The 12,155-nt window shown below is 27.8% G+C and overlaps 2 protein-coding genes across 3 annotated transcripts in view; one reads left to right on the top strand and one right to left on the bottom strand.

Annotated features, from left to right (window-relative positions):
* Positions 1–12,155, bottom strand: part of LOC136988460 (NAD(P) transhydrogenase, mitochondrial-like) — a 267,559-nt gene that overhangs the window by 34,263 nt on the left and 221,141 nt on the right. Inside the window, exons 1-2 of one of the 2 annotated variants that reach the window (XM_067286305.1) lie at positions 11,182–11,318; positions 3,138–3,230 (exon numbers count right to left, since the gene is read on the bottom strand). The exons of the other annotated variant lie outside the window; for it this stretch is intronic. The gene's annotated coding sequence lies outside the window, so the exon portion shown is untranslated. Of the gene's footprint in view, positions 1–3,137; positions 3,231–11,181; positions 11,319–12,155 lie in introns of those variants that run through there. 2 annotated transcript variants of the gene reach the window in all.
* The window catches only part of LOC136988473 (isocitrate dehydrogenase [NADP], mitochondrial-like), a 31,377-nt gene continuing 30,676 nt past the window's right edge, over positions 11,455–12,155 (top strand). The window contains exon 1 of the mRNA XM_067286334.1: positions 11,455–11,644. Within this exon, the coding sequence (XP_067142435.1) occupies positions 11,536–11,644 (109 nt within the window). The 5' untranslated portion in view covers positions 11,455–11,535. The remainder of the gene's footprint in view (positions 11,645–12,155) is intronic.

Here is a 12,155-nt window from a genome sequence, read left to right as displayed (position 1 = left end):
AATTTTACATCAGCAGAATGTCTTGCTTTTTCATTTAATTTTTTATAATTAAATATAAATATCATCATTGGATTTATTAAATTAATTAAAACAAATTTTTATGTATCAAAAAAAGTCAGGACATGGGGTCTATCTGAAAGGCCAAAGACACTTCCAACATATGTAAATTGATTTTCTTGAGTAATTATTTTATTGACATCATCACAATGCCGGGCTGCAATTTTTAATCATATTTTCAATTTATTTAATTTAAAATATATGTTCTCCATCTGAAATTAGTACTGTCATGCTTCTGTATGTTATACTTTTCCTGTTAACATTAGAATAGTGCTGGTCATCTATCTAATTACTTTTGAAAGAAAAATTTTTGAATTGAAATAATGTGACTGCTGGTGAAAAGCAGTTCTTATATAGTTAATCAGGGCTTCCTGTCACTAAGCTTTCCATATCTGATCTTGATATTCATCTATCTAACTCTGTTCTTGAGATTAAGGAAGGACAGACAACAGTGGTGAATTCACAGGTCTACAATTTTTTCAAATTAAAGCACACAATAACTATTCACAGGAGCATACCAGCAAGTCACTGGTTGGTGAAGATTGCCCATTACACCCATCTAATATAGCAAAATTGAAAAAAATTGACAAAAAGCTTGCTGCATACTTTTACAAAATGGCAGACTCCAGGACAGTTGTGCAAACAAATGTATCTCTTCCTGCCACCTGTTTTTATGAAAACATGAATTACCCTTGATCACATTTTCATTTCCCGAATACATATAGAAAATGAAAATGTGTTGATTTAGTTAATTTTTTAATTATTTTGTTTGTGTGAAAATACATTGGATAATTATTTTACAGTTTAATTTTTATGCCCTTTAATGGCAGATTTGTGGATTTTTCACCAGTAATAGTAGTTTTCATATTGAGTAAATTTATAAAAGAAAAAGCTCATTTTTTAAAAAAATATCTATGTTTTAATCACAATTATGATATTATAACTAAAATATTTTACAGCATAAGAATTATGTAGAAATAATTTTAGCTTCATAATAAAACTAAATTTTTTTAAATGTTGTGAAATATTAAAGTATGTGATAATCTGTGTCATAATATAAAATTTACTGATAAGCACTACAATCTTATAGAAATTTCTCATATGTTTAGTGACTTTCTTTTTGAACTTGAAATACAGTATGCTGATTTTTTTATGATAATAGAAAGTGAATAGGCTAATAACGAAAATAATTGGTTTATAACAAGCATGATAAAATCAATCATTCTGAAAAATAATGTAACATCATTAATCATTACTAGCTATAATTTAAAAAATAAATAAATAATTATCTTTATATAACTTTTCATATTATATTCTTTTCACATTTTTATAATATTTTTGTAAATTATTTTAAAGGATAACAACAAATTATCTCTTGTAATGATGTATCTTTAATAATTTTATTAATTATGGTTTTGTAATAATTATAATTATTACAAAACCATTAAAAAATATAAATTTACTCTCAGTTAATATATTTGTTAATTGACCAATCTAAAGTATGTTATATTTTGATGATTTATAATTTCCTTATCTATAAAAATTCATTATAATTTAGACATTAATATTTATACAATTTTTTATTTATTAATATTTGAATCAATGTTTCAATAATACAATAGTTTATTGAAAGCTTTTTCATTGTTTAATATTATTTTTAAAAATTATATTGACAGTACATTTATAACAAATTTGTTTAAAAAAATTATAGCCTTAGTAGAAAATTCATTAATAATGCAAAAATAAAATGCAAATTATGACTGTTTGATTATTTATATACTGCTTGCAGTACATTTTTAAAAACTTTAATATAGAATCATTTCAAAAAAGAATTTCTTTTGTTATTTGGTGCATAAAACATCATTTTTTGATAGCTTCATTAATTTTTCCCACTAATTTTAAATAAAAATTAATATACATAGGCTGTTTTTTTCAACATCCGATGGTTCATAAAAAAAGACAAGTGTAAATAACAATGTTTGTACCTAACTTTTGGTAATAAAACGAATTTATTAACAAAAGTTAGGTACAAACATGGTTACTTTTTGACATAATCACTGTGAAGATTGAGGCATTTTTCATATCTGTGGACAAGCTTTTCCATCTCCTCTTCATAGAATGTTGCTGCCAATGACTTGAGATGGACCCCAACATTTTGAAGATCGTCATTACTTTCGAACCTCTGCCCTCCTAGCCACTTTTTCTGTTCAGGAAAAGAGGTGGAAGTTGCTTGGCACCAAATCAGGGCTATATGCTGGGATTTTTAAGGTGGTGAAGACATCCACCCAGCTTGAAACTTTTAATGTGTGAAAACTTCCACCTCTTTCCTGAATTGAAAACGTGGCTAGGAGGGCAGAGATTTGAGACTAATGACAATCTTCAAAACAATTTTGTTAAAGCCATCTCAATTCACTGGTGACAACATTTTATGAAGGAAAACAGAAAAGCTAGTCCAAAGATATGACAAATGCCTCAATCTTTACAATGATTATGTCAAAAAGTAACCATGTTCATACCTAACTTTTGGTAATAAATTCATTTTGTTATTTACACTTGTTTTTTTTTAATGAACCATTGGAGGTTGAAAAAAAAATCACCCTCATATATTTGCTAAAAAGTATTGATGATATGTAAAAAAATGAAACTGATGTAATGAAGAAAATGAATACTATAATCAAAAAATTTTTTATTATAGTATTAATAGTTGTAATCAGTATCAATAGTTATTTGAAATGTGCATAAAAAGCTATTTTACAATTTCAAAAAAATATATTTATTTTATATTTTTATAATAGTTTCCATTTTTAATTATATTTTAATAGAGTGAATCTTATATTATGTAAGCATATTTTTTTATTATATAAATTTTTTAATCATCACATGAAAAAAAAATTCCTTAATACAAAGATTATCTTTTGAATTTATACCATTTAGTTAATTCAGAAATTGTTACATTTAATTGTATTTTTATATTATAAAAAGACAGATATATTTATCACTTACATACTGCAGATAGCAATGTTGATTTAAATATTGAATTTACATTTTAATACTAAAAATAAATTTATGCATATACTTACTGATGTATATACTAAATCACAGATTAATTGAAGAAACTATAGATGAAAAATTCACATCACAGATTCTCATACATACAGCTGCTTTCTACCTATCTAATTGTAAAAAAAATATAATTAATATATCGTTCATAATTATAAAATTTTACTAAGAATTATTTTAAAAGAAAAATTAGTACAAACAGAATATCAATTCATGGTGATAGAAACTTTATAACTTTACTGTCATACCATATAAGAATTCTACTTGACACATTTGTGGAGAAAGCCATCTCTGTTGCAGTAAGAAAAGCAACTGAAACGAGCACTACAAATTTAACCTTGAACTGGTGAGACTGCTGTGAAGACTGCTGCATGCAGTGTTTCAAGAAAACGAGTTTAGCAATGCCATTAACAGCAGCACTTAGTTTAACAACACGATTGCATTTTAATTCCTTAAGCTTATGGTTGCAACTTGATTGCTTTGGCTGTTTGTTTGTTTGTTTATTAAGTTATGGAAACACAACACTTGGGCAATCTGCCTAGGGGAATGCATCCAGGAGGTCTTTTTAAGGGTAACTGACACCTATTCAGGCATTATACAGACATGGAGAAAACCTGGAAAACTCCATATGGCCAGCCCATCCCGACAAGGTGCAAACCCATGACTGAACTCCCAGTGCTCAGAGAACAGAACCGCTTGGCCACTGGTGGGTCTTTCACTAATGAATGTGGCCACCATTTAGCAACACTTGTAAATTCAATGTATCTGAATAACTTATTAATTGCATTGCATTCAGTATAAAACTTTATCTACTACAATTTTATTTTGAAACTATGACTATAAATATTTTAAGATTTCTTCAGTATCTCAAACTGCATTAAAACATTCATTTGCTCATTATATTATGAAACACACACTATTTTAAGCATCTCCATTTGCTTTAACACTACAAATAAAAACAAAAGACAATATTCTTGATAACTTACAAATAAAAGCAAGCTCATTAATTAGTTGTTTTTTTTCTTTTTTGAAAAAGTAATTCAAGCATATATTTTTAAAATCAAACACATTATAATAATTTAGATATTATTAAAAACAGATATATTTAAATTTTTCTTATTAGTATTGAAATATACCATTTTTATTTTTATAATTAAAATGCTAAACTGCATGAAATAGCACCTATAACATTACATACAAGGAAAATAATTCCTTAATAAAATAACTGTAATATATTCCATTTATTATCAACACTATTAATTATATTATGAGTTGTTGAGTAAAAATTAAACACAAACTGCTTGTTAAGAAGACCAAAAATGAGGATTTATAACACTTTTGGCCTGTAGTCTGGCAGCTTCAACTAACTACATTAAACTAAAATGAAGAGCATCTCATGTGAATTAGACCAATGTCACTGCCGAGTCTGGAAAAGATGTTCTTCACTTTAGTTTGGTATAGTTAGCTAAAGCTGGCTGAATAGTAAGCCAAAAATGTTTTTAATAAATCCTGATTTTTGGCTTCCTTAACAAGCAGTTTGTGTTTCATTTTAATTTAAATACGATGCCAAATTTTGTTCATTTCTGAGGTAAATTGTTTTGTTTGTTATTACCATACTTGGAAAATTGAGGTGCACATTTTCTTTAAAAAAGGGACTAAAATCCATCACTTTATTTTAGTTCCTTTTTTAAAGAATAAATAGAATATATAAAAAGAATATATAAGAATAAAACTAATTTTATTGTGCATAAATATAAATAGATGTAAAACTCAAGAAAATGACAGAAAACTTGAATCAGTCATTTTCAGAATCTGATCCTTCAGTTTCATAATTTACAAACAAAACAGCAATATATTTGTAAACACAATTGTTCTTACACTCGCTATGGTCAGCCGCAGATGGTGTGAGGGAAATAAGTCTTTGAACTGCAAAAATGATCTCTTGACATCTAAAGATGTGATAGCAGCATATTTGGTTTTCACTAAAAACTCCAGATTTTGTGACTGAAGAGACTTAGGCTATTTTTATTATCCTGAGTCAATTCAGTCATAAAATATCCAAAGTCTTGATTATATTTTAAATATCTGGATTTTTGCTGAAGGAATATGGAGTATTACAGTTTCTCTAATACAAATCCATCCTATTAGTTTTTGGCATGTTTAAAAAACATATTGTCCAGTTTATGAATGAATGCTTCCATGGATAAAAAAGTGTCAGCATAAAAACAAGCCATGTGCCTTTGAATCCATGTACCCCACCTTGTTATTACAGGGTGTTTTAAGAGTGGCAAGCCAATTATCTCTTTATATAGATATATATTCACAGGACATTTAATCAAAGGCTCTAAAATGAAATTGTTAGCCCAATAAAATTCTGTCCTAATTGCTTCACATATCCTGTTAAGGTAATCAGCAAGCAATATGTCACAGATTTGGATACATTAACTTTATGTTTGAGCATGCACTTAACACATTTGGTGCTAGATCTGTTACAAGTAACTAAACATTTTCATACAGAATGACAGAGTTCAATGATGCATGTGTCAAATTATGGAAGGTCTGAATAACAGTTATAGAATTCTTTTCTAATTTGTAAACTCTAACAGCATGGCTTGTACTGGCTCCTGTTAACAGACCAATGAGAATGTTCAGGATGTACATGTACCTTTTTAGCACATCCATGATTTCATCCAAAATAAAAAGAACTGGATTGCTTCCTACTATTTCCTGTATTTTTTTTGAAAATTGCTTCATATGCAAGCTGTAAATAGCTTTTCCTTAGTGTACTTTGGTCAGAGATTGAGTGCTTGTAATATTTTTCTAGAAAATTTTTGCATGCTGAATGAATTACCTTGTTAAGAGCAATCCCTGACTGTATTAAAGCTGTAGCCAGTTCACATAAAAATTCATTCTTTTTGCTCACATTGTCCTTTACAGAATTTAATGTTGCCAAAATAAAACTGTTCCTTTTTTGTTCTTTCTTTCCTGCTGGTAATGTGATCTGCATAGTTTAATGTGCTGCTTAATCGATGAAGAGAGATACTTTTCATCTAAATTTATGGTAACATCACATAGTTCACATCTCAAAATACTCTTGTCAGTCATAATTCCTTCCTCTTTAAAATTATTTACTGACACCTTCAGTTTTGACACTGATATCTTTGTAATTTTTTAAACTGGTAAGTTGTCATGCCACCATATCCCTTCCTCACCTTTGTGAATAATTGAATCATCCATATTGTACTGTTTGATATCATGAAATCTGTAATCAACATAAACAATTTAATTTTTGTGCAATAATCGATAACAGGTAATCAATATCATCAAAATATCAATTAATCAATAAAATTCTACATCAATAACAACTGCAATAAATTACAGTATTTAAAACAGCATTATTTCAATATTAATATATTACTCTGTTTCTAAGAGCTAAAAATCTTACAAATTTTATTAATTCAAGATTTTAAAAAGCTATCAACTAATATTCAGGCCAATACGGTATATAAAAAATATAAATATACAGGGTGATCAAAAAGTAACTTGATCAACTAGTAGCAATCTCAAGAGTGTGGAAAGCAAGGAATTCATTGAAACTTTTGCAAATAAGTACAGGGTGACTTGAAAGATATTCAGACAAAGCATGCATAAGCCTGTTTTTTGCTTAGGCAACATAAATTTCATGGCATAAACACAGAAAATGGGAAAATGCACGTTTAGTCTGATTTTGCTCGACAGATGCTTTTTACACCCCACAGCTTATGTCACAGTAAGCATCAGCTACAACTCTGTCACCACATCTGTGAACCTGTACAGGTCTTCTCTTGTGAGTTATGGTTTGCTCACTTCAATGTTCAAACACTGATATCTCTGTTGTTTTTCATTCTACATACACTGTTCAAACACCTTTACACTGCTTTCCGTGATGTTGAATTTCATGACATTGTGAATTCCTAGTATTTGTATTGGAAATTTTCAATATACAATTACATTAACTGTAACCACAATGTGTGTTCTACCCCAATTTTCATATATCGTGAGTGCATGACATCCTGTACTTATCTGTAAAAGTTTCAATGGACTCCTTGCTTTCCATGCATCTGACATCACTGCTAGTTGGTCAAGTTACTTTATGACACCCTGCATTTATATGATAAAACAGCACAGAACTTTGTTAGAAAGTAGAGATACCAAATAGATACTACCTATTTATACTGTTTTTAAAATCACTGTTAGTCAACTGATTTCTTCTTAACCAATCACTTCAAGAAGTTTGAAATTTTGGGAAGGGTTAATTTTCAAATTCAAATCTGTTTAAAGGTGAAATTTGTCAACCAATTAAAAGCACAATCTCAATTTCTGAATATTAAATAGGCAGGAATCCAATAAGATCAGTTAGAAATCATTTAACTGTTGATACTGGAATCAAACTTAAAATTGCCTGTGAAACTTGTTGATAATTTCAATTTCAAATTTTGTTAACATTGGGCCATTAAACTTTTTAAGAAAATATACTAAATGTATAATCTCTACCAACTTCAAGATTAGTCCAGCGGGAATCAAAATTACATTATTTAGTAGACTAGAGATTATATATTTAGTATTACACTCATCCAGTCAGATTTTTAAGAATTTTTAAGAAGGTATTTAAATATCAAAATATAAAACAAAATTATTGATTAAAAACTTAATAATTTTTAATTTAAAACAGACTTATAAATAGAAAAATACACAAAATACCCAATTTAAGTGCAAAAAGAGGAAACTATCAAAAAATGCTCAGCATTAAAAAGAAAAGGGAAAGGGGAAATTAATATTCCCTCTAATCAATTGTAAACTTAATAAAGAACCATCCTGTGATGCTTTAAAACAAACCCCTGCACAAATAACAAATAGATGGAGCACTTCAACTTCCCAACTTTAGTTATCACAATCATTCAACCACTTAAGGTATAAAAATTGTTCAATGATAAAACAAAAATTCAAACATAGTACAATAAAGTCTTGTTTTATATGGGATTGATATATGCAGACTCGTGTTTTTACAGATACTAAATGGTTAAGTTAATCCTTAAATGCTCAGGGGTAATTCTGACTATTAATGTATACTAGGTAGCTCAATAGTTCAATTAATGTTAACTCACTCAAAATTAAGTTTAAAAAAATTTTTAAAAAGCAAGCAAATTTAAAACAAAAATTAATGAAATTAAATTTATTTTAATTTTTTTAGTAAACTTAATCATTTTTTGTGCAAAACAAAGCTAAAACAATTTCAATAGTTATGTTGCAAAAGAAAAAGAGTTGCAATTAATTAAAAAAATTGTAATTAAGGGCAGTGCCGTAACTAGGCAGGGGCAATAGGTGCACCAGCGCAGGGCCCACTTGGAAGGGGAGCCCAAAATGCATGTATTTGTTTTATTTTTTTCCCAAACCTAATTAATTAAGGGGCCTAAATATAAGTTCTTGCACAGGGCACAGGAATGGCTAGTTACGGCATTGATTAAGGGTTCAAAAAATGCAGGCAAAATTTAAAAAATAATAATAAATTAATAGTTATTAAACACAGTTATAAAAACTAAAACTAAATTAATACTAAATAAATTAAAACTCTGACCTTTACACTGATACCAAATCAAAACTAATTAAAATCAAATTAAATTAATCTTTAAATTTGCATTATTTGTGTGTAGCTGTGACAGAACATTTTGCTTTTAATATATAATATATACATATATATAAAGGAAGTAATATATATATATATTCCTTCCTTTCCACAAATTTATGCCGAATCTACAGAGGAAGTTAACAGGCAATCCTTTTGAAGAACAAATTGTAGACCCCACCTGTGACCAAATATGACCAACTCACACACTCCTTGTTTGTAAAGAGTTGGTTTCAGTTTCGATGGAGACAGAACATTTTGCTTTTAATATATATATGGATGTTGATTATTTTTATTATGAAATTCATTATGAAACAAAAGTAATGATATAAAAATTAGAAATAATTTTTTCTACAGCCAACATTGAGAAGAAAAAATTATGAAGATGAAGAAAATAGAAGATTCTTATGTAGACATAAAGAAAGCCAAAAAAAATTCTATGCCTAGGTATGCCAGTTGTGTAAAATTAAAACAAAAATTTTATCACCAGTAACAAAACGAAAACTTCAACGGGACAGTTGCATCAAATACATTTTAACATTTTTCTGTTAATTGTAAATAATTGCATAAATGGGAATACTCGAAGTGAAACACAAATTCATATGGAATTTTGTTTTATATGGTATCTGCCAATAATTCTTCCTAAAACATCATACTGTATATTTAATATCTACAAAAAAAAATAAACATTCAATAATACAACAAATATTACAACCTTCCTTTCTGAATTAGAATATCATCCAGCAACTGAACAAATCAAAAAACATTACTCAATATAAAAGTTAGTTTTGCGAACCAATGTTCTATAATTATAATATTTAATTCACAAATACTAATTATATTTTTTGATTTTACTAAAGTCATATAGTTTTTTTTTAATATTTAAATTTTAAAAGAAAAATCAATTTCTTAATGAAATTAACATATTTTATTTTTATAAAAAGTTTTTATTTGATCAAATAGTTATCTCTTTCAGCTTAGTTAAATTTTATAAAAAAATCTTATATAGGTTTATATTTGGCAATCTCATAGTTGTCCCGACATAGTATAGGTTGTATACAAATTTTGGAAAGGATTAATTTCTATGAATCATGAATTGTACACAACCTATACTCATCAGGGTGACTATGAGAATCATAAGATTAAAAGGAGCATCACGACAACATCTAGAAGTCTAATAGGTTTATATTGTTAGGCGGTTACGTAAATTTGTATACGAAAGTAATACTATTTTTAATTGGTAAAATGGATGTTGAGTTTTGAACTTAAATAAATATCAGGAAAATGTTTTATAGATTATATACAACCATCTAAGATTTTCCTAACAATTTTTTCTCTTGTTGATTTTAAAGAATTAAAAGCTATGGGTTTTTTTTTCTTCAGTAACACATCACACAAGGAGCATTTGTGTGATGTGTTACTGAAGAAAAAAAAAGCCCGTAGCTTTTAATTCTTTAAAATCAATAGTAAAAAACTAGTAAGGAAAATTTATTTAAATTTTTTTTTCTATTTACCAATTTCTATTAGATGATGTTGTTAGTAAAAACTGAAACCTTGAAATACGATAGATGTTAAGTTAGAATATTGAATTTATTTAACTTATAAAACAGGAAGTAGATATTATTTTAATATAATTTCTCTTGGAATTCAAACATTGTTAAAAATAAATAAAATTCTTTCTCTCTTAACTATTTATAAAAACAATATTTATTGCAATTTCATAAAAATTATTTTTCACATTTATAAGTGAAAACAATTAAAATTATAAAAACGACAAAATTTAAATGCACTTAAAAATATTTTTAAAAACATGCACAAATTTTTTTTAATACATATTATACATGTAATTGTAATTTAATCTTAATAATTTATTTTAGATGATTACATAAAATTAGTAGACAAATGTGATGCATGCATTACATAAATTTAAATTATGTAGGTTAAATATATCTATTATTTTTTGCACCTTTAATAATAAGCAATATGTTTTAAAACGGATCAAGTTCATTTTGATTATATTTTGTACAAGAAAACAATTATAACACTGCAAAGAGAAAGGTAAATGAATTTTAAACAACAGTCAAAAATGAAATAAGGAAAAATTAAACAGAGTAAAGCGAACATATTTAAATCTCAATAGGAAAGCAAACACACGTTCATTCATCATTGTTTGAAATTGACATACTGTATAATAAGTTAGTAAAAGGACACGTGTTTATTTGAAAGAGACGATAAACTGATCGTTTTCATCAACGTTTGCTAGAGATAAAATCGAAAGATAAAAAAGGATCCGCCGAAATGCCAATATGCTAACTGAGATAAAGACTATCGTGTTTACACCGGAGTAAAACGTTTAATATACACATTCGTAAATTTTAATCTCGCAAAACGGAATATCTTACCGAACTAATCGACTTATATGATGATAAAATTTTCTCTTAAACTTCTTTCTCTCGCATTTGCCAGCAGAAGACATCCGGCCGGCGAACCCCGCTTTCACGAAAACCCTCGACCAATTGCCAATCGTTATACATTTTGTTAAGACACGTTTCGTTTCTAAAACGCGATCTATCATTAGCTAAAAATCTAATGCCGTACCGACCAATGACGCGTTACGTAATATTTATACGCATCTAATTATTCGGTGATACGGAGTAACGTATTGGTTACTATACGATTACGTTTGCATTCATTACCGGCGTGGCTATTCACAGGCTTAAGGTTTTCGTTCATTTTGCGTTTTGTGCTTTTCGACCATGGCGGTATCGTTGGTTAGAATTGGACGTTTTATTTTTTCTTCGGGAAACCAAATTTCAATTACGGCCCCGTCTGCTACGGCTTTAAACCTATTTCAAAACCGAAAATGTAAGTAAACGTGTATTAAAAAACATATACAGTATATATATTCGCTTTTTAAAATGCATCAATGCCGTATGAAGTAATTTAAAAATCGCTGCTATTTCCTTTTTTTCTTAAATATACATTTAAATAGTTTGCTGATAGACGCTATTAGAAAAAAATAACTAAAAATAGTCGATTTCATTCAGCACATTAGAATAGCATATGACAGCTATAGACACGTGGTGGTATCTAGAATAAAGAAATTAAAAAGCTTATCCTTCACTCCTTTGTATCGGGATGCGCGCCTTCTTTAGTTATGTATTTTCGACATTCCCTTTGTTGTATTATTCCATATACTTATTGTTTAAATATAGAAATTTAAATTTAATTAGATCAATGTTATATTATCTACGTTACTTAAAAATTATACACTTAATAATTCTTATCGCAAAATTTGATACAAATGTATTTTCATACGTAAGATATGTTAGATGAATCTTAAAAAATCGATTTTTTTTAAAGTGCATTTTGAACT

The sequence above is a fragment of the Centruroides vittatus genome, unplaced genomic scaffold (genome assembly GCF_030686945.1).
Source record: "Centruroides vittatus isolate TY-2023 unplaced genomic scaffold, ASM3068694v2 scaffold_3315, whole genome shotgun sequence".
Taxonomy (NCBI): domain Eukaryota; kingdom Metazoa; phylum Arthropoda; class Arachnida; order Scorpiones; family Buthidae; genus Centruroides; species Centruroides vittatus.
This window is presented reverse-complemented; position numbering and strand designations above follow the sequence as displayed.